This window comes from Streptopelia decaocto (genome assembly GCF_964273445.1).
Source record: "Streptopelia decaocto genome assembly, chromosome: 14".
Lineage (NCBI taxonomy): Eukaryota > Metazoa > Chordata > Aves > Columbiformes > Columbidae > Streptopelia > Streptopelia decaocto.
In genome coordinates this window covers 13395204-13416506 of record NC_138669.1, presented here as the reverse complement: position 1 = coordinate 13416506, position 21303 = coordinate 13395204, and the positions used below count along the sequence as shown (strand labels likewise).

At 53.2% G+C, this 21303-nt stretch overlaps 1 protein-coding gene across 2 annotated transcripts; it reads right to left on the bottom strand.

Moving 5' to 3' along the window:
• Window positions 1-2305: 2305 nt before the first annotated feature.
• On the bottom strand, window positions 2306-21303 carry MAP1LC3A (microtubule associated protein 1 light chain 3 alpha). 2 transcript variants are annotated; one of them, XM_082065830.1, is made up of 4 exons: window positions 21172-21303; window positions 10668-10723; window positions 3950-4056; window positions 2306-3493 (listed from the first exon to the last, which is right to left on the bottom strand). In XM_082065830.1, the coding sequence occupies exons 1-4, from the start codon at window positions 21209-21211 to the stop codon at window positions 3331-3333; spliced, it is 366 nt and encodes a 121-aa protein (XP_081921956.1). In that variant the 5' UTR covers window positions 21212-21303; the 3' UTR covers window positions 2306-3330. The 2 variants fall into 2 exon arrangements, with proteins under 2 accessions (XP_081921956.1, XP_081921957.1); XM_082065831.1 differs by lacking the exon at window positions 21172-21303 and adding an exon at window positions 10977-11013.

The following is a 21303-nucleotide window of genomic DNA, read 5'->3' as shown; positions in this document are numbered from 1 at the left end:
CGCTTGAGAGTCGATGCAGCTTTGGGCAAGGGCCAAAGCCCCTCCCAGCCTGAGCTGGGACACGAAGGTGCAGCCGGTGCGCTCACAGCTGCAGAGCCTCCGGAGGACTCGCTTCTACGCCGTCGGCAGCAAATTGGACTGGCGGCCAAGCAGCTCAGAGCGGCCGTGTCGGAGAGCTTGGGGAAGCACTTTGCATCCGGCACATCTGAGCCTGGGCCTGTTGCTGGAGGAACCACCGAAGCGGGCAAATCCGAGGGAGAGAAATCGGGGCAAGCTGAAACAGCAGCTTCCGACAGAGCAACTTCAAAGGATTTGCTTCACCATCTGACCAGAGAAGCTGTCAACATTGTTTGCAGCACCTTGGAAGCCATTGGAGCCTCTCAGTCTGAAGGAGGCTGTAGCTGCACATGTCCTGGACTGCGGGAGCTTCTCAGGGGAGGTGTCTCCAACAGACGGCCGCAGCCGCCCCAGGCGCCTTTCTCAAGCCCAGGCGTGGAGGAAGGACAAGGATTCCCCGGCGCACCTGAAGAGCAGAGCCGGGAAGGCGGCAAGGGAGCCAAGTCGCCCGGACCTGGAGACGGAGAGGAGAGCCGTCCCGCTGAGGACACCCGCCCCTCCGCGGGCCCACAGCTCTGCAGACAGCCCGTCCCTCCGGCAGCTCCGAAGGGCCCTGCCCAGAGAGCAGCACGACGCAGAGCAGCGCGCGGCCGGCCGGGGGGAGCCGAGCCCCAGCAGCTGCGTAAGCACCGAAGCTGTTAGCTGGGAGGCTTGCGGGCCATGTCCTGGGCAGGGCTGCGGCAAGAGACGCGTAGAGCCCTGGGCAGCTCCGCCAAGTACAGCCCTGTGCTGCCAATAAAGAGTTAATAACATTGACATGAAACTTTCCAGCTTGGTATGGCCCTCAGACTGCTGGTCTGCCCTTAGTGGTCTTCCATACATAACAAACATACACACACAAAGTCCAGTTCCCTCAGCTGTTCCTCATAAGACTTGTGCTCTAAAATGCTGAAGGTGTCCCTGCTCATTTTGGGGGTTTGGAGTAGATGATCTTCAAAGGTTCCAGCCCAAACTATTCTGTGAAGATTCGCCAACACAGGCAGCCCTGGTTTGCCTCTCCCGTAGCTCTGCCTTTTGAAAGCATCCTTTTGCTGGCCGAGGTCACACGGAGCAGAGAGCTACAGTGGTGAAGGCAATCAGCACATCTCCAGTGATTGTGTTCATGGTGCAGACAACAGGACACCTCAGCTCCACCACCACAGCCCATCAGAGGCTCCAGCTCGCTGTGTTTAAGCACATCTGCTGCTCCTTTGCCAGCTCCCCCAGGGAGAAGCCCCGGCAGGGCTGACACTGCTGTGGGGTCAGTGCAGTAGGCACAGGCCCATCACCCATGCTGCAAGGAGGTGGTTCAGAGAGGTCCTGAGCTCAGGGACCAGAGTTTAAATACCGTGAGGCTGGTGCTTAACAAGGGTCAACCCGCATTGCTGCTCCAGATGCCAGGACCAGTGAGGCAACTGTTCTCACCTACACACTGCTGCATGCTGAGCTTCCAGCTGGCTTCCCCCCATCTTTCTTCAGCATTTACCCACCCGTGTGCGCTCTGCTGGACCTGTCCCTTACACCACCAGCTCCTGTCCTGGAGAGAAGATTCAGCTGGACAGGGTGCTGGGCCACCTTTCTAGACTGTGCTTTGCCAAGAAAGGTTGGACCAGATGATCCTCATGGTCCCTTCCAACCTGGTGTTCTATGATTCCATGAGTCCCTGCAGGTGCAGGACATAAACACAACAGTCAGCTGCAACTCAGGCAAACAGTATCTAACCACCGCTCTGCTGGGCAGTGCAAAGGGCCTGAGCCGAGGGGCAGCAAAACACACTGAGATGCTAAATGGCCATCGGCCCCTGCCTTTGGTTGGAAAACAGTTTTGACTGAGCGCTCAGGGAGGTTTCCTGCACTGCTCGAAGTTTCCTTTAAGAGCAGAGACTTTGCAAATGCCCCCCACTGCAGGGTTTGGCTTTTTTCCCAGGTGAGGCAACTTGGTCATGGGACAAGAGACTTACCTGTGTCATGGGTAGGGCAATGATAACCACGTTTCCCACATCACTATCCAACGATCTGTCCTCTAAACTGAGCTTCCACCTTTGCCGCAGCCCCTCAACCCCAGCCAGTCGCCTTTGCCACAGCTGGGACTAACCAGCTCCAAATCTTGGGTGGGCGTAAAATGCACCAGCGAAGACAGGGAACACGCAGCACTCTGACTTGGTACAAGGGACATGAACGGAGACAGTGAGATGGGAACAGAACATTCCTACAAGACACGACTTGAATTTATGTTTATTTTATATATATATTTATATATATATACCTTTGTATAGATTAAACTGGGTGGGATTTTATCATATACATTGTTTTGGTATAATACATGAGAAACAGGAAAGGGAACATAGCAAGTATAAATCAGTACATTCCTTGAGCGAACTCTTTGCCACACTGAGACTGTAAAGTTGCATGCAATGGGGAGACAGAAAGGAAACCAATTTTACTAAAAAAACCCCCAAAAATAAGACAATCTAGGTACAACTGTCAACAGAGGAGCAGCACTTTATACGGCGACCTGTATAAATTAAGTTCCACTCTGACATCTACTATGCTTTAAAGTGCAATGAAGCCTGATTTATTTACCTACAGATACAGGAAAGATTACCCCCTCTCCCCATTCCAATCTATCCCTAAAAAAAACAACCCAAACAAACAAACAAAACCCAATAAAATAAATCTAAAGGATATACATTATCCACAGTCCTATAGAGACGCCTACATCTACTCAGTAGCACCAAGAATCTGATATGGGTGTAATTAAAATCAATTAAAAGTCGGGAGCAATGGTAACATCTGTTTGCTGCTTTTGCAGACCTCCTGCCCGTTGTTAGTGTGTCGGAGGAGAGGCGGCTCTCCCTGTGCTGCCAGCGAAGGCGACAGTGTCCTGTCCCCTCTCCATCACCTGTCTTGGCAGTGGGTTACAAAGCCACGGAGCACAGCGAGAGCAGCTGGGGTGACATGGAGGGGACGGGACAGGGAGCTGAGGCCCCACGTGCACGCTTGGGTGTCTGCACGTGGGTGCGTGTGTGTGGAGGGAGCGGGACTAATGTACACAGAGCTGAAGGGTTGTGCTAGTCCACCACACGCCACGAGCCTCTTCGGTGATGGGAAGGGGAGGGAGGGAAGGGGGGTCAGCACAACCCCCCTCTCGTGAGCCTCTGGTTGTGTCGTCTTCCAAGGCCGGGGCCCGTGTGCCACAGTTCATCTGTCTCCACATGCCACCTCTCAGCAGGCCTCAGTAGCCAAAGGTCTCCTGGGACGCATAGACCATGTAGAGGAAGCCATCCTCGTCCTTCTCCTGCTCGTAGATCTCCGAGATGGGGGTGGACACGCTCACCATGCTGTGCTGGTTCACCAGCAGGAAGAACGCCTGGGTGGGATTCAGCTGCAGGCGACGCCTGTGGGGACAAGGGCAGGAGGGCTGGGGTCAGTTCTGCCTCCCCCAGCAACACTGTTCACATGGGACCAGGCCTGCACAGCCAGAACATGGTGTCTATGAGCCCAGCTGAGCTGCTCGGGGTTCTGTGGCCTCCTGAACTGGGATTCTGCAAAGCCCCTTTCTCCAAGCACTGGTGGCAAAGGGCAAAGCCAAGGAGCCTCTTCCATCTGAGCTGACGGACGAGAGAAGGGCACTGGGGTCGCCCCAACAGCTCATGGAATGTCCCTGGCAGGGAGAGGTCACAGTCCTTCACCAGATGTGAAGAACCTGCCCCCTCCAGCCCCTGGTACCACAACACAAGGATGCTGTGGTTGTCATGTCCCCATCCCCACCCTCAGCAGCTGCCTCTGCCTCACCCTCGCCCACCACTCTGTGCCCAGGTTCTCGGCATGCCAGCTGGGGCCACCCCACTCACCGGATTATTTTGACCAATTCACTCATGTTGACATGGTCTGGGACAAGGAACTTGGTCTTGTCCAGCACTGGGAGCTGTTTCTCCCCTTTATAGCGTTCGATGATGACCTGGGGAGAAAGTCAACGGTAGGGTTAGCCAGAGTTTACCGTGTCCCAGGCATTGGCCTCAAGGTCAAACCCAAATCAAACTAGTACAAGTTAAAAAGTTGAGGTAAGGCCCCACTTGGCTTCACCCTCACAGGAAAACAAAAGAAAGGACATGAGCAGTGACCACCTGGTTGGCTGCAGACAGCTCTTCGGCAAAGAGTCAGCAAAGAGTCATCTGTCTGCCTGAGCCACATGGTGGAGAGCACCTAAGACAAGTGAACCAAGGCATCCATTGCTCTGGCTGGCTGGGACGCAGTAGGTGTTAGGGCACTGATTTAGTTGCACCTCCCAATGAGCAGGAGACCCACAAGAGGAGTGAGGTGCATTGTACCATCACTTTCAGACTGACCAAAACCACAGGTTTTGCTGGCTTGAGCTAAGGGCTGAACTCACGGGGCACAGCAAGAGACGTTTGCCTTCCCTTCTGTGGCACAGCTCTGTGCTGCTGCCGTTCGGCATCACCCTGTTTGCTCAGGAAGAGCTGCAGATATTCCCAAACCAGCAGTTCTTACAAATCGCTGCGAAGCCACCCAAAGCATCCCTTCAGAAAGGGGGAGGCTGGATTTCGCCAGTCACACCCCTCGTGCTAACGCTCAGACGCGCTGACTCCAAAACGGATCAGAAACCCACGGCCACTTCTCCCGTGTGCCACAACGGTGGCACCATGGGGACAGCCCAGCCTGTCCTCCCCTGCAAGAGGTCCTGCTTGGGAAAGCTCCTACCAAACATACATTCTGAAATGGCAAAACATGGATTTCTGTTCAGTTTTCCTGCTATTATAATTAATTAATTTCTTCCATTAAGGAGTGTCTGCCAACAGCTACAACTGCTATTCTAAAACAGCTGGGAAATGTACTATTTGTATTCTAAGAAACAAGTTGGTAAGCAGTTAAAATAAGTAATGATATGATTTATAAAGCTCAATATGTTCCCATGACAGTGATACTCTGACTCTCTCCAGTACCCAGTTGTTTTCTCTACAGAAAGACACTTCTATACTAATCAGTTCATCATCCTCTCTGAGTTGAGACTGAACATTATGTTTCACTATAAGGCAATGAGTTCCCATAAATCATTTTCCTGGGTCTTTTCCAAAAATATACGGGAGACTGCACATGCCCTGGGACGGTGGAGGGATGGAGCAGCGTGCAGAGATCAGGATCCCCAGAAGATGGCTCTCTGGAGCTGAAAGGATCAGTCAAACCTCTGGGAACACAGATTTGCCTTTCCTTTAATCGTTTGGTGACACACCGTTCTCTATCAGCAGCAACGCGACTCCTGCTGCCCATCTGCACCAAAGGCACATCAGACGCTCCGGCTGGGATGTGGTATCACCAGTGAGCTGGGAACGTTCCGCGGGTTCTCCAGACCACACGGATGGTCTCAAGGTCCCCCGGGATGGACCGAGCTCCGCTGCAGGCAGCTCCCGGCTGAGGGTACGGGCTGCGCAGTGAGAGCTCTGCACCTAAACGCGCTCTGAGGAACCCACCCTGGACAAAGCCCCCGCAAGGGAAACCCAAGAGTCTGAGCGCTGGACAAGCAGCGAATGAAGGACCCCATGAGTCCACCAAAGCTTTCTCACACTGGCCACGTCTCCTCTTGATACCGAGCGAGAGTGCCAGAGGGAAACAAACAAACAAACAACAGCGAAAGCCACATACTGCTCCTTCAGCCTCTTTTGCAAGATGGGGACCTGATGAAACAATACTTTTCTGTAAGAGACTAAATCATGCATCAGGATGCCCCTACCAACCTCCTAGCGTCCCTTGCTCCCTCCAGGGGTGGGCAGAGAAAGGACAAAGACAAGCAGAACCAGCCTACTGTAAGCCTTACTTGGACAAGGAGTATTTTGGCTGTAGGGAGGTGAACAGTCTCAGGGGCTGGACACTCACAACAGCTCCGGCCACTGGGGAACACAGAGACAACAGCCGGACCTCGAGGTCTTAACACTCATTTGCACAAAGGGGCGGCTGTGCAGCAGCTGTGCACACACCTTTGCACGCACAGAGGGCCTGTGCACCTGGGCTACGCCTCATTTCTCTCTGGTATCTAGCAGGAAGGAAGCAGATGTCTCCAATTACCAGCCAGTTCCATCCCACAAAGAAAAGCCCCTCAATTAGTCCAAGAACGGGCTGAAAGGGATGTCATGGCTGTTAAAGCAGCAGCTGCCTTGCGCCCTGAGCAGGCAAACAGCTCCAAGAGCTTCTGTTTCCAGATGAGCTGCTATTTGGGTAACCCAGCTATGGGAACAGGTGGCCAATGGACAAAAAGTTCTTGTCTAGCTTTGGAGGGAAAAGCATGACCAAATGCTAATATTACATCCCTGTGGCCACAGGGCCTGTACACAAAGCCACCTCCCATCCCGTATCCTCTTCCAAGCTGCTGCGTCAGGCCAGGGGGCTCCTCAGGGCGGGACACCTGCTCTTGCACTGGGAACCCACCACAGAAATAACACAAGCTGGGCACAGCTGGAAAGGGCAGAGCCTGGGGTCCCGGTCCCACTGCAGAGGGGGCTTGGGCAGCATTTGTAACCTCAACCCTTGTTCCAAGGCCAGTCTGAAGGGGTGGAAAGGGATTATGATGGGGAATGGGGCCAGATCTGGCAGTCCTCAGCCCAAACGGTGCTCGGGTGTTGATCCATCTCGAGCCGTGTCAGCCCTGGACACTGGGTCTGCAGCTCCCTGCAACAGCCCTTGCAGGCGCCCACAGAAGGTTGTGCCTTCCTCCAAGTCTGTAATTTGGGTTTCCATGCACCACTGTGCCAGGGCAGGGCATTATTTGGGCTCCCTCACCCGTCATTGCCTCTCTGTGCTCCTCTGAAGGTGTGCAGATGAGCTTTTGATCATGTAATTTAATAGAGATGCGATCAGCCTCCCCATTAGCATGAGAGGTGGCTCTGCCCTAACACACCCTCTGAGCAGTACAGTCTCACCAGGCCTCACTGAATTTGTTATTACAGTGCTGGAATATGTTTTGCTCCTGTTGCTGCCCAGCACAAGCTGCTCCCCAGTGATTTTAGACTCCCCAAAGCTCACCAGAGCTGGCTTGGAGCTTGCAGCTCGTCCTCAACAGGCTCCAGGAGGGCACTGGGGCTGCCGGCAGGCGAGGGCGATGGGCAGGCATAAGCTTGGTCTATCATCTAACAGTGCAGAAGGCCATTACTGAAGCACCTGCTGAGGCTGCGGACGGAGGTCCCAGCAAGAAGGCAGGAATCTCTCTGCTTGCTCTGACCGCCCAAGGAGGAGCCAGCCCGCAGCTGGAGGAGGAGCCCCCAGGTCCTGCCTTCCTCCTTAGTACATGGGCCAGTGAGGCGTCCTGGGATGCTGGAGAGGGGCCAGGGGAGCCCCAGGAATGATCCGAGGCTGGAACAGCTCTGCTGGGGGACAGGCTGAAAGAGCTGGAGTGTTCAGCTGGAGAAGAGAAGCTCCAGGGAGACCTTATTGCGGTCTTTCTGTACTTAGAAGGGGCCAATAAGAAAGATGTGGACAGGCTTTTGAGCAGGGCCTGTTGTGATAGGACAAGGGGTGATGGTTTTAAATTACAGGAGGGAGATTCAGGCCGGATATGAGGAAGAAATTGTTGGCCCCGAGGGTGGTGAGAGCCTGGCCCAGGGTGCCCAGAGAGGTGGTGGCTGAACCATCCCTGGAGACATCCCAGGCCAGGCTGGACGGGGCTCTGAGCAACCTGAGCTGGTGAAGATGTCCCTGCTCATGGCAGGGGGGGCACTGGGGAGCTGGGAAGGTCCTACAACACAAACCATTCTGTGATTTCCCTTCAAACACAAGCAGAGAACTCCACACCTCAGGCAGGGTCCAGGTTATCTACTGCTTTGTGTCCGGTGGGCTCAGGCAGACACCCGCTCTGTCCCCACACCGCCCCCCCAGGTGTGTGTGGCACAGCCCCCTCCCCAGCCTGCCCTGGAAGCACCTCCATGGAAACAGCAGAGAAATGCCCGTCCCTGGGCACAAAGCCAGGCCAGGCACTCTGCAAATCCTCCTGGCCTTCTGTCAAAGCAAAAACGGACTCACCCAAGGGCTCTGAGGGGAAACTGGAGATGCAAGAAGAAGGGCAGCAGCTGCAGCACTGCTTGCTGTGATTTCTGCCAACAACAAGGGGGTGACCCGGGCCATTCTCCCTGACTGTTCCTGGGCCGCCAGGTCAAACCCCAAACCCCTCAGCTAATTCCAAGTGCCTCTCCACAAAGCCAGGCTCTTGGCAAACACAGTTCCTGCCTTTCACAGAAGACCAAGACCTCCCTACAGCCCACTTGCCTGCGCTGCGCAGACCCACCGCCATCCCCCACACTGTGCTCCGTTCTGCACTACGAGGATTTGCTCACAGCCCGAGCACTGAAAACGGCATACAGGGACTTGCAGGAGCTTTGCTATGTAAAAGAGAAGAGACAGCAGCAAACTTGGTGTCAGGAGCCAATGGGGACCAGGCCTTTAGAGCCACCAAGGACACCAACAGAGCTGGGCCTCCCATGGCCTTCAACACCCTTCTCTCCTCCCTGTTCTATTTATGCTCCAGCAGAACTTGCAGCCAAACTTATCCTGCTGTCACATCGGTCAGCCCAGGGAAGCAAAGCTGAGGGTCCGGCTGAGTCCCTCCTCCTCTCACAGGGCTGGCAGTCGGGACGCTCCCGAGGACCAGGCACTGAACCAAGAGGTCAGTGGAGCAGGCGTGGGAGGGCTCCGGTCTCTGCAATGGCTGAACCTCCCCAGCCCACCACACCTGGGCCAGGCCCTTCTCTGGGACACCTGCTGTTGGACCCCAACGCAAAGAGCACTCCAGCTGTGGAAGCCCTCCCAGCACGTTTCAGTAACACTGGTGAAATTCTGCATGTGGATGCAGCGCCCTGGCTCCTTCTGCTCATTTCCCAGGCAACACACATCTGTGTACAGGCACTTGATACGTGTGTGCGTATCATGGAATCACAGAATGTCCTTAGTTGGGAGGGACCCACAAGGATCATCGAGTCCAACTCCTGTCCCTGCATATGACAACTCCACAGTTCACACCTTACACCATTCTATTACTCTGCATCCATATTAAGTTACTAATTGTGACCAGAACAGTAAATTACCTATAGTGGCATATTTGGAACCAATTAGAGGTTAGTTTTCAAGACAAAAGGACTGATTGTCTTGAACCTTCCATTTTTCCCTACAAGAGGTGTAACTGTTCATTGGTCAGGCAGGGGTATCCTGGGTTTTGGCAAAGGATTTTCTCATTGTGAAAAAAAAAATACCATAGCAACAAAATGTGGTGTGGTTTTTAGTTGGTTTTTTGTTTGTTTGTGTGTTTCAAATTAATGTCATTCAAACTTCTACCACAGCTGAGAACTTGAGCTTTGTCAGGCCCTGGGCCCACCTTCAATTCCTTCCCAGCCTGATGCATCTGATAGCAACAGCCCAAGCACAGCGGCCAGTGAAGCCCAGCGAGCACCCAGATGCCCAAATCTCCCACATCCATGATTTCCCATCAGCTGCAGGCATGGGACAGCCCTGCACTGGGGACTGTGACCTCCCCATAGCACGTATATTCTATGTACAACTTATTTCTAGCCTGTCCTTACTGCTAGAGCCTTAAGGCATTATAATTAGCTCAGCCACAGCTCTGGAGAAATGCAGAGCCAGCCTAATGCGATGAAAACCACGTTAAAAGCAGTGGTTAAATGTGCAGATGATGCAGCACACTGGTATGGACACCACACTGCTGGTGGAAGAGAAGAAGAGAAAGAATTCTTTTTGCTAGTAGATGCTGTGCTAAAATGAAAAGAAGAGTGAGGCAGGAATGGACAAGTGTGTGCAAAGAGCAGTGTGAGATGTTAAGCCTTGAAGGCTAAACACGGAGGAACTGTACGCATTTTAAAGACAAGACTGACGTTCATCCAATGTGGAGAGCAAGCTGAACTAGCAACACTTCCCATTTTTTGGTTATATGTGCTATGGTATTGCAACTACTAACAAGCAAGCCCTGAGTATGTCACCTCTCCATCTTCCCAGGAAGAGAGGCCACTACTCAGCTGGGGTATTTAAAGCACACTCACAGCCAAAGAGCAGGGCAGCATATTAGGCCTGAAGAACTGGAAGGAAGAACTGGAGACAATTCAGAGTCTCACCTACATGTACAACCGTTTGGCTGTGGTATGAATTACCCTAACAGAGTCTCTTTGCTTTCAACAGAACAAAGATCATCTCACACTTCTTTCCCTGGGCAGATGCAGAGAAATCCTTAGCATATTATCCAGGAAAAATCAGGTAGCTACTGCAGCAACAACAACAAAGGCCACTGCAGAGTTTTCTCCTGCTTGCAAGTAAGTTTGAGATCAAATTGGTTCCTTGCCTCTGGGGCAGGCATGAAGCTTAACACAAAGATTCTATTTTGCACTGCTGACAATGTCGTCTGCTCTCGAGCACCAGCATGCACAGGGCGCTGGAGGCTTGTGGAGAGCGTCCGGTGTTGATCCTGGGGAGCAGAGCTTTGTAAGCTCCATGGCTGGTTATCCAGCAGCACAGAGGGCTCAGCAGCACAAAGTCTGATGCAGAACAGTGAGAAAGATAACTTACCGGGATTTTGTTTGGATGCTGCTCTCGGATCTGCTGTACTTCTTTACAACGATCCGCTGGAAAGCAAGAAGTACAGAAATGAGGTTAGAAACACATGGCTGCGCTAGGTCTGGCAAAAACGAGGTAACGACCCTGCAAGCCGTGAAAAGACTCTGACAGACATTGCAAAAGAAATACAAATGCTGTCCAGGCCTTTTCTGAACGTTTCGCAGCAGTGAGATGGTCAGTGAGGTGTCAGCTTCACCTTCATGGCTTCCTACGAACACAACCATCCCCCAAGCCATAAATGCAGGCAGCACACACACATACCGAATGACTTCAATGAGCCCATAAGGATTACAAAACCGTATTCCTAAATCCACCTTGAGCAAATACAGCCCCCGATCATCAGTGCCGAGCAGCAGCACAGATTGAGGGTCCCAGCCCTGGAAGTCCTTTGTGTCTCCTGGCCACCTCCCAGAGATGATGCTCCAGCTGGCGCTGGGCTCCAGCCGTTTCCTTCTGCCCGTCGTGCGCTTCCAAGCACCACCTGGCACAGCGCCTCAGTCCAAAACCGACCCACCTTGCCAAGGAGGACTCGTTCACTGTCACAGATCTGCAGAGCGGATACAACAGCTGCTGGCCTGACATACTGCTAGAGAAATCTCCTGTGTGAGGAAAGGCTGAGGGAGCTGGGGCTCTGGAGCTGGACAAGAGGACACTGAGGGGGGACTCATTCATGGGGATCAATATGGAAAGGGGGAGTGTCAGGAGGATGGAGCCAGGCTCTTCTGGTGACAACCAGTGACAGGACAAGGGGCAGTGGGTGCAAACTGGAACACAGGAGGTTCCACTTAAATTTGAGAAGAAACTTGTTCCTGGTGAGGGTGGCAGAGCCTGGCCCAGGCTGCCCAGGGGGTTGTGGAGTCTCCTCCTCTGCAGACATTCCAACCCGCCTGGACACCTTCCTGTGTAACCTCATCTGGGTGCTCCTGCTCCATGGGGGGATTGCACTGGATGAGCTTTCCAGGGCCCTTCCAACCCCTGACATTCTGGGATTCTGTGAAAACTTCAGCAAGATTAGCCACAGACTAAAAGATTTTTTGATGCAGTTGTTCTCACACTTTGTAACCTATTTTCCTCCAGAGTTCACATTTACTGACACATATAAAAGCCTGTATGCTCTTGGAGCTTGCAGGAGAATTCAGTGCCCTCCCAGTGCTGCACCAGCGAGCCAGCCCTCCGCTCTCCACAGCTCACCGCGGCACAAAGCTGGGAAGCAGCCGTCCCAGGGCCAGGAGCGGCTCTGTGCCACAAACCATCGCTCCCCTCACATCACCACTACCCGGGAAGGGTTCAGAGCCTACAATGGCCCCTCTGCAGCACCCACGAGAGGCAGTTTCATGGATCACAGTAAGTAAAACTGGGGGTGAAGGCCAACGTGTAAGCAGAAATGCAAGATCTGGGGATCACAGGGTCTGTCCTGGATCATCCCACCACTCACATTCACTGGGCAGCACCCGCTTCAAACCTGGCTCCATACAGCCCAGCTCTCATCACCCACTGGGATCAAGTACAGCGGGATAAATGCACGTGTTCCAGTGTGTTTTCTCCCCACAAACATTGTCCAGTTCCCCTCTAATCACTCAGTAAAACCTTAATGCTTATAAATTGAATTTGGCTAGATATTACTTTGGGAAGAGACTGGAGTTTCTTTAGAGGACACAAGACTACAAAATCACCACATCACAGAAGATTTAAGCACCATTTCTGTCTCCTCTGAGAGGAAAATATCCCTCTGCTCGGAATTGCCAGACCTTTTTTCTGTAGGACTCCATGGCTATCAGGACAGAGCAAGATTATTTGGACTTAATGGAAAATTTGGGCATATTTGTTTTGGGTTTTACGAGTGAAAATGTAGCTCCTCATGTTTCCTTTTCACCCTATCCAATGCTTCAGGACACCCAGCGTCATCCTTGCGATACAGACAACTTTCCCCTGAGGTCCCAATCAGCCAGGAGAAATCAGCACTACACGTGATGCTGGGACAGCAAAGGCTCCGCAGGAACGCTGAAGGACATGGGGACAACGAGCACCCAGCACACGAGCACCCAAGGAGCAGCACCCAGCCTGGGGAGCCAGCCAGGACTGTGAGCCCCCTTCTGCAGGGCTCCCACGGGTTCACTGCCGCCGAGCTTCAGCGGGACAGAGCGTCTGAAAGGCTGGAGATTGGAGCTGGAGCGGACAACACTTGTCCAGGTACGTACTGCAGGCAGCTTGGACCTGCCGGGCATAGCAGAGCCTGCAGAGCTGTGAGCCCTCACTGCTGCCTCGTTTGTCCAGTTTCAGCAACCACACTGTCCTGTCTCTGCACACTATCAGATGGCCACGTGGATGAACTTCCTACACATCATGCATTTCCCTGTAGGGTCACAGGACTGTTCACAAAAGAAGCCCCAACAATTCCAGGTAATTATGTCTGCAGAAGGCAAATGTGCAGCCTTTGCATGTTATCATGGCTAGTCATGTCAATAACCCCAGGGAAAGGCTGAGGGAGCTGGGGCTCTGGAGCTGGACAAGAGGAGACTGAGGGGGGACTCGTTCATGGGGATCAATATGGAAAGGGGGAGTGTCAGGAGGATGGAGCCAGGCTCTTCTGGGTGACAACCAGTGACAGGACAAGGGGCAATGGGTGCAAACTGGAACACAGGAGGTTCCACTTAAAGATGAGAAGAAACTTGTTCCTGGTGAGGGTGGCAGAGCCTGGCCCAGGCTGCCCAGGGGGTTGTGGAGTCTCCTCCTCTGCAGACATTCCAACCCGCCTGGACACCTTCCTGTGTAACCTCATCTGGGTGCTCCTGCTCCATGGGGGGATTGCACTGGATGAGCTTTCCAGGGCCCTTCCAACCCCTGACATTCTGGGATTCTGTGTCCAACTGCCAAAGGGCAGCCACATGCCTGACACCCTCTCTTGCTCCCTGGCAGCGTCACCAACTCCAGCACAAGGTTGGCAGGCATCAATCACCACCTCCGCTTCCACGAAGGAGCCCGAGGTGCCCCCTGCCCATCACACTGAAAAAGATACCACACAAAGAATGAAACAGTCCATCATCTATCCAGCTACACACCAGGGGCTCAGGATCCCACCTCAGAAAGCAGAGTCCTTTGTCCCCCACAGGGTGCAGACTGCAGGTGCCTCAGACACAGGCTGCAGCTCCAGCACATTTTTTACAGGTCTTGCAGACTCTATGCTCAGCAGGAGCCAAGGGCAACGAGCCACCAGTGATAACACCCTCATTACCCTCAAGTGTGATGGACCACAGAGGCAGCTCCCACTCTTTAAGACCTGCCACGTGCCCAGGACCTGGTTGCTCTGGTCAGATGGGCCAGGGCTTTCACAGCCGTTCCTAACCTCAGCAGACCCTGCAGGAAGGGGCTGATTTGCAGGTTACCACAATGCAATGGCAGGAGGTGCTGATCCGCTCCAGCAAATCCCTTCAGCTGCTGAGTGTGACCGCAGCCACAAGCACCTAAAGCCCTGCACTGCTGCTTCTGCCCGGTTCAGACACTTCATTCAGGAAGGCAGTCGGGAGCAACCCCACCTAAGCTGCTCAGGAGCCTGAAGATTCAGAAAGAAATTTCCAGGACATCTGGCACTCTGATAAGGAGCACACTCGATCCCATCCTAGATCTGGAGAAACAGGCTTAGGAATCAGGAGAAGCTGTCCTGCATCAAACCCTGCACAAGAGTCACTTCTGTGCACACAGCAGCTCAGGCACTGCAGATCTCCTGCAAGAAACAGGGAATGGTCACCCATACCCTGCTCAGCCTGCAGTGAGAGCTGGGGGTTGATCCTGTGTCTCATGAAAGCACCTTCAACATCACACAGCAAGGAATTTATATACCACCTTTAATTTAATGTATACGTAGTCTAACCTAAGCCAGAGGAATAAAGAGAAACCATTAAAGGGCACTTCAGAGATGCTTTCAGAGGTGCCAGCCTAGCGCCCAAGCGCAGACAGGTAACACTCCCTTCACCCTTTGCCAGCAGTGGCTGCACACTCATGTTTCCTACATGACACATCTGATTTTACAAGCCTTGCTCTCCTGCAGCTCCCCCAAATTACAGCTGTGCTAAGTGAGGTCGAGACTTCCCTCTTTCTGCAGCACCTGCCTGTAGTTAATCCTTAGCCTATATGTAAAGTGAACCAGAACTGTTTACACAACCCCGTCCATACCTACATTTTTTTTCTCTGGCCCCTCCTCGCTGCAAGGAGAAGCAAAACCCCACAGCTTATTTCAGCATCTCAGGGACTCCGACAGGAGGGGATGCAGGGGCTGCAGCCAGCGGCTGGTTTGAGGGAGCTGAGCAAGGATCAGCAAAGCACACGCAGAGGGAGCAGCATCGCCCCTGCTCCCGCTGCGGGCACCGCACACCGGCCACGGGGCACCGGCTTCTCCCCAGTGCCATGGTGGGAGAGCTCACTTCTTATTGGTTATTCCCTGCAAAATTTCACTGCTTGGGCCTACTGAAAGACAGGGGTATTTTCGTAGCATTGCATATGCCAGGAAAATTGCCTATTTGTCCTCCAACTGCTGTTTCAACTGTTAAGTACCAAAAGCAAAGCTTACAAATTGCCCCAAACACCAGAATCTCAGCTGTTTTCTTGACTGAGGTCCCTCCCAAAGATATGGGCACACAATGTATCCCAAGGCAATGCAGGATGAAATCGTTGCCATAGTCAAGGAGAAGAGTAGAAAATTTTAAGCCAGATTTCCCAAGCATTAACCTTTTTTTATCAGCAGTGCCCAGGAAGCCTGGCCACAGGAGCAAGGTCTCTGCTGTGATGCACACCACGCAGATACAGGATGAGAAGAGAGGTCTGCATGCAAAAGAGCTTAATCAGACAAAACATACAGATGGTGGAACAGAAGGAAAACACATGGTAAATTCTCCAACAGCACAGTTGCGTAAGGGACAGCATTTTTCAGGAGACGATAGACAAACACTGGTCAGGCACCAGTGCTGCCCTGGGGGAGCACATGGACCCTACGACCAGTCCTGCAGCCTGCGACCAACAGGAACGCTGTCAAGAAAACACAATGAAGAAAAAACACCACCTGGAAATGTCATCAATGTGCTACCAGGTCAACAGCTCCTGAGCTGAGGAAGAGCTGTGTGTGGAAAGCAAAGCGGAGAGCAGAAATTCAGCCAGGAGCTGCTGCCGCTCCCTGTAGTCCCTGTCCCAGGGCTCTGGGTGCAGATGCCCATGGCACCGAGGGTGCCACAGCCCAATGACAGAACCCTGGGAACGGCAGAAGATGAGCCAGGGAGGGTCAGTGGGACATGAGGAAAAGGTTCTTCACCCAGAGGTGCTGGACACTGAACAGGCTCCCCAGGGAGGTGTCACGGCCCCAACCTGACAGTGTTCAAGAAGAGACTGGACAACGTCCTGAGACACACGGGGTGACCTGCGGGGGTGTCACTGCAGGGACAGGAGCTGGACTCCATGATCCGCGTGGATCACTTCCAGCTCAGGACATTCTATGATTCTCTGGTCAGTCCCAGGGAAGAGAGTCACTAGGACGCTGTCCTCTCTCCAAGAGGTTTTCTGCAAGGAGGGGAGGAATTGGATGGTTTGAAATCAGGATATGTCTGGGATGAGCTGGCAACAGCTGAAAACACAGGCAAGTTATGCAGGTCATTCCAGATGAACATCAATAAATATTTTTGTAATATCACACCACCCTGAGGCCAGACACCTGTAACCATCAGGAAACACAGCCCTGTGGATGTGTCACGGCTCACACAACAGCTGACCTGTCCCAGCCCAGGGCCGGAGAGCTTGATCTCGGGGCAGTGACACTGCGGGAGCAGCAAGGACAGACTCCCACAGCAGGACAGACTCCCACAGCAGGACAGACTCCCACAGCAGGACAGACTCGCCCAAGAAAAACCATCCTCACTGTCGATAAAGGGTTCTTGTCCCAGGTTACAGCAGTGTCACAGGAACTTGACAGCGATTCTGATCGCTAGTCATATTTTACTTCTGTCTGCAAAACTGGGGGTCCAGACAGGATGAATGACTCAGGTCCAAAACTACACTGTTTTGAACTTATTGCCTGATAGAAACCGTGTCTCTATAACATGAGTACATAGAGCTTGATGCTCCACTGTCACAGGCAGGTGTTACCAACGTGAACGCGGAGCACCTGATGACGTGTCTGCATGACTGTCCATGTCATTGTCACTGCTTCACTGCAAGATGTGCAGTGTCTGGAAGGATTTCAGAACACCCGGCTCCTGGAGCCCCGTGACTGCAGAGGGATCTCAGCACTCTTCATTTGCATCAGTTCCCAATTTTCTCGGCTCCAGAGTACAGCTTGAAAACAGATTTTAAAAGACAAACACAAACCACCTTCATTGTTGCTTTTTTTAATCAGTTTCAAAATTGAGCTGAGTACGATGTAAAGCCTGGCTCCAGGAATGAGCAGTTGTAGCTGGCAAACCCAGGATAAGTGCTCAGCTCGTGACTAAGCAGAGCCACACGACAACTGTGAAGTCTAAATCCATGTCAAGACACTTGTTCTCTGGCTGCACGTACCATGTCAGCCCCACCGTGGGCCAGGCAGGATGAGCACTGGACCCCCATCATTCAAAGAGATTAAAACATGCCTTCCAGCTCCCTCCACCTCCCGAGCACAGTGGGCAAACAGGCAATACCTTCTGTGCCACGTCTGGGTGGCACACAGAGTATTTACATCAGCAGTCCAGATAAGGACCTGTTTTTTTGCTCAATGTTTAATCGCAGTTTCACCAGCCTTGGAGAAAGAACAGCAAGTTCCCTGCGTATGAGACTGTCCTGGGCCAGGGCTTCCCTCTGGCCGCTGTTTGACCTTTTCTTCCGTTTCGACAACCTTCACATTTATGAGCGTCCAGTACAGCAGGAACACGCTCAGATTTCTCAGAACTACTCGGGACACTTGGAATTGCTCAAACCAAGAACTGGCGCCCCTGACAGAACTGTATTTCCATGCAGACCAGCACACATGTGAGTCCTTGCACAGCCCGGGTCATTGCTATTTGTGCACAAACACGCCGGGACATGCACAGATTTGCGGGGCCTGTGTGGGGAGACGTGCCAGACACAGGAGTCTTGAATTTATTCCTTCATTCTCGCTCACAGCCTCTTTCCAAACCTGCTTCTGAAGACAAACGGCAGCAAACAACTGCATGAGCACAGTGTCGGGGTGCTCACACGGCACAGAATGTCACACGAGCTGGGTGACACCCCAGAAATCCTCCTGAGTGACTCTCCTAACCACGATCCCCCCAGGACTGACCACAGAAGCCAGAGCCAGGGGAGGTGACCGGGCTGTCACTCAATGACTGAGGATCAGGATTCCCAAATTCAGCCGCCTCCACCCTTCTGGCTCAGGGGGATATCTCGAGTTTTTGTAGTGGAGAAAGTATTAAGTACCAAACAAAGGACACAGAGGTTTTATTATTCCTGGCTGCCAGAGAGAAGCTTTTGTTCTATAAAAGAATAACAACAAAAAATTCAATATCTGTGGTCTACATGTCTAGCTGGCATTTGTTCTGGATGTTTGTTTAGTTCTTCTTGTACCAATGTTTTCTTCAATGCTGATAATTAACCCCATATCAAATCATGTCACAGAATGTCCTCAGTAATTAATACAACCAGACACGGGCAGCTAAGCATCAATTTACAGCCACAGCCTCATTTCAAGGAATCGCAGTTCTTAAAGCACGACTGCTGGAGCACAAATACCCCGAGCACAGAGTATGAGGACAAGCTGGCGCATTAACCAACCTCAGATCAAGACCAAGATGCTTTTCCAAGCCACCAATAAACAAAACCGTTATGACAAGCACAGGGTTACGTGCGAGACTGACAATTCATCCCCCTGTTGATCTTCCAGTGGGTACGAGCATGGCCGCCTTACACCAGATGAGTCCCCAGAGAAGGCAACGCTCCCCTTTCCCCAGAGCCAGGAGAGGGAATCCGGCTCCACACAAAGCCTGGCGCCTCTTGGCAGCCACGCGAGTTCAAAACAACCACTTCAACAACAGAGGGAGGCGCGAGCGCTGCCCAACGCTCCGGAGGACTCGTGCTCTTTACGGGAAGCACATCGGTGTCGTCAGGCTGTGCGACAGCCAGGACAGCCTGTTCCTTTGACAGCGAGCACAGCTTTGTTCTGGGAATTGCTTTGGACCCCCGCAATGATCTGATCTGCAGAAGGAAGCCGCCTCTGTCCGCAGTTGGGTTCAGCACGTGGAAGCAGAGGGTTCTGCACCCAGACCGAAGATGCTCAGCTGCAGATGTGCCAAGGATGGAGCGGGTCACAGAGTGTCCCCTCTCACCACTAGTGGCACAGCAGATGACAGAAGTCAGCACGGGTGCCCTCAGCACACCTTGGCTCAAAGCCCTGCCGTTTCCCAGCCAGTCCCTTTTGCAAGCCCTGAACAACGATGAATAGAAGTCCAGAATTTTATTCAGGACAAGCCCAAGACAAGGCAGATGAAGAAGCAGAAGAAATTAATGGAAAAACAAACCTCAAAAACACAAGCAGGGGGAAAACACACATGAAGGAAAGCAGAACGTCCAGCAAGGGGTGGCAGACCAGACCTAACCAAGCCACTTGCCGTGAAACTGGAGCCTGGGTGTCTTTAGTAAAGTGTCATGTTCCTGACTCTGCCTTTTCTGTTTTTTTGGAACCGTTCCACTCCTATAAAGTTTTGAAGCCTTATAAACTAATCCATTCTGAGGGTACAGTGTCACTGGCGATGTTTTCCATCAGCCCTCTCTAACTGCATTGTAAACAATCGCTTCCTGCTCCTGTTGTGTAATGATTTGAAGACAAAAACAAGCTGTATTTACTTTCTCCAATTGAGCGATTCCAGCCCTGACCCAAAGCAAGCGTGTGGGCTGCCAGGCCTCCTCCTCCTCCTCCTCCTCCCTCCGCCGAGCTCTGCGGGCCAGTCAGCTGAGAGAGCGAAAGGGCAGAGGAAAGTACACAGAAACAGGAGCCCAAACCCCTCACCCCCCTTCCCTCCTGGGCTATTTTAATCCTGCTTTCTCTCAGCTACTCCGAGCCGCGGATTTTGTTTTCCTTCTGGCTCATAAAGAGCCTGAGCAACGTTCAAAGGCAAATGACTCCTCCTGACCATAATAAGCTGATTCTCACCAGTTCAGCAGTAGGTAGTTACTAAGGGTTTAATTTGGGACTTTACTGCTTTTAACATGTAGCTTAAGAGAGCACAGTGGGGTCACGAGCAAGTACTGCAGGGCACTCAGACTCCGTTTTATTCCTGTTTGTGCGAGTTCGCTCGGCTCGGTCGCTGTGGCACGAGCGGGCTGGGTAAGCATTCAAGGCCGGAAGGGTTGTGCCAATAAATTACCAAATATTTACAGTTTCCAAGAGAGCAGCGAGGGGTGGGATCGGCAGTTCAGTAGGAAAACGCTCCAATTTTAAAACTCACATAGGAAACACGCCCTCACCTGCATTTGGACAGTATCTGACACAAAACGAGCCTTTGTTTGGCATGAATATACTGATTTCAGCATTATTCAGGCAGTAAGGCTCAACCAGTATCTTCTTTGGGGTGCAACCTGCCAGAAACATGCACCTTTCCCAGCGCCAGCTGGCAAAGGTCAAGAGAAACAGCAGCCGACGTTTTGTCTGATCTCACTATCAGCTCTGGCAATCAAATCTGGTACCTCCTCTGGTGACATCCTTTGTCATCGGAGTTTTCCCACCACATGTACATTAAACAAAGGGATGGCATGATGTGATCGTTAACTCTTCTAGGCCTCAAGAACAATTAAGAGAGGGTGTATCAAATTCTTGGAACAACAACTACTCTAATGCTAACGAGATGAGAAGCACAGGAGGTAATTTTTGAAGAGCTCATTGTGCTCTGACAGTCAAAGTGTAAAGACTGGAGCCAGGGCAAGAGTGAAACAAGAATATTGACCCCCTCAGCCTGTAGATTGCAGACCCCCCCGCAGCCAGCACCCACCGCAGTCACCGCAGTCACCCGGGGGGACCCACCGGCCGTGTGCGGCACCGCCGCCGCCCCGGCCCGCTCACCCCACACAGCTGTCATTATGGCTTTACAGAACACGGAGGCGCGCTGCGGAGCGGCGTCCCCCGCCCGGGGACCTCTGCCCGGGACACCGGCGGCAGCCGATGCCCAGCGCAGCCATCAATATTCCGGCAAACGCGCGACCCGCGGCTGGGAGCTGCGGGATCGTGTGCCGGGGACACAAAGCGGCCGCGGGGCCGCCGCACACGGCGGGGGAGGCGCCAACGCCCCCGGGCACGGCCTGTTCTGCGGCCCCCGCTCCCCCCGGGGCCGCTGTCCCGGGGTGACATCACCGCAGCCCGCCGCCCCCGAGCCCCCTCCCGCGGCCCGGCGGACACCGACAGCGGCCGAGGCTCCGCCCGCCCGGCGGCGGGTGGCCCCGGAAGGCAGAGGGACGCGGGAGCCCGGCTCACCGAAGGTGCGGCGCTGCTTGAAGGGCCGGTCCGAGGGCATGGCGGCCGGGCCGGGCGCGGCTGCCGGCGGCGGCTCCGGGTGGCGGCGGCCTGAGCTGCGGCTGCGGCGGAGCGCGCGGTGACGTCACCGAG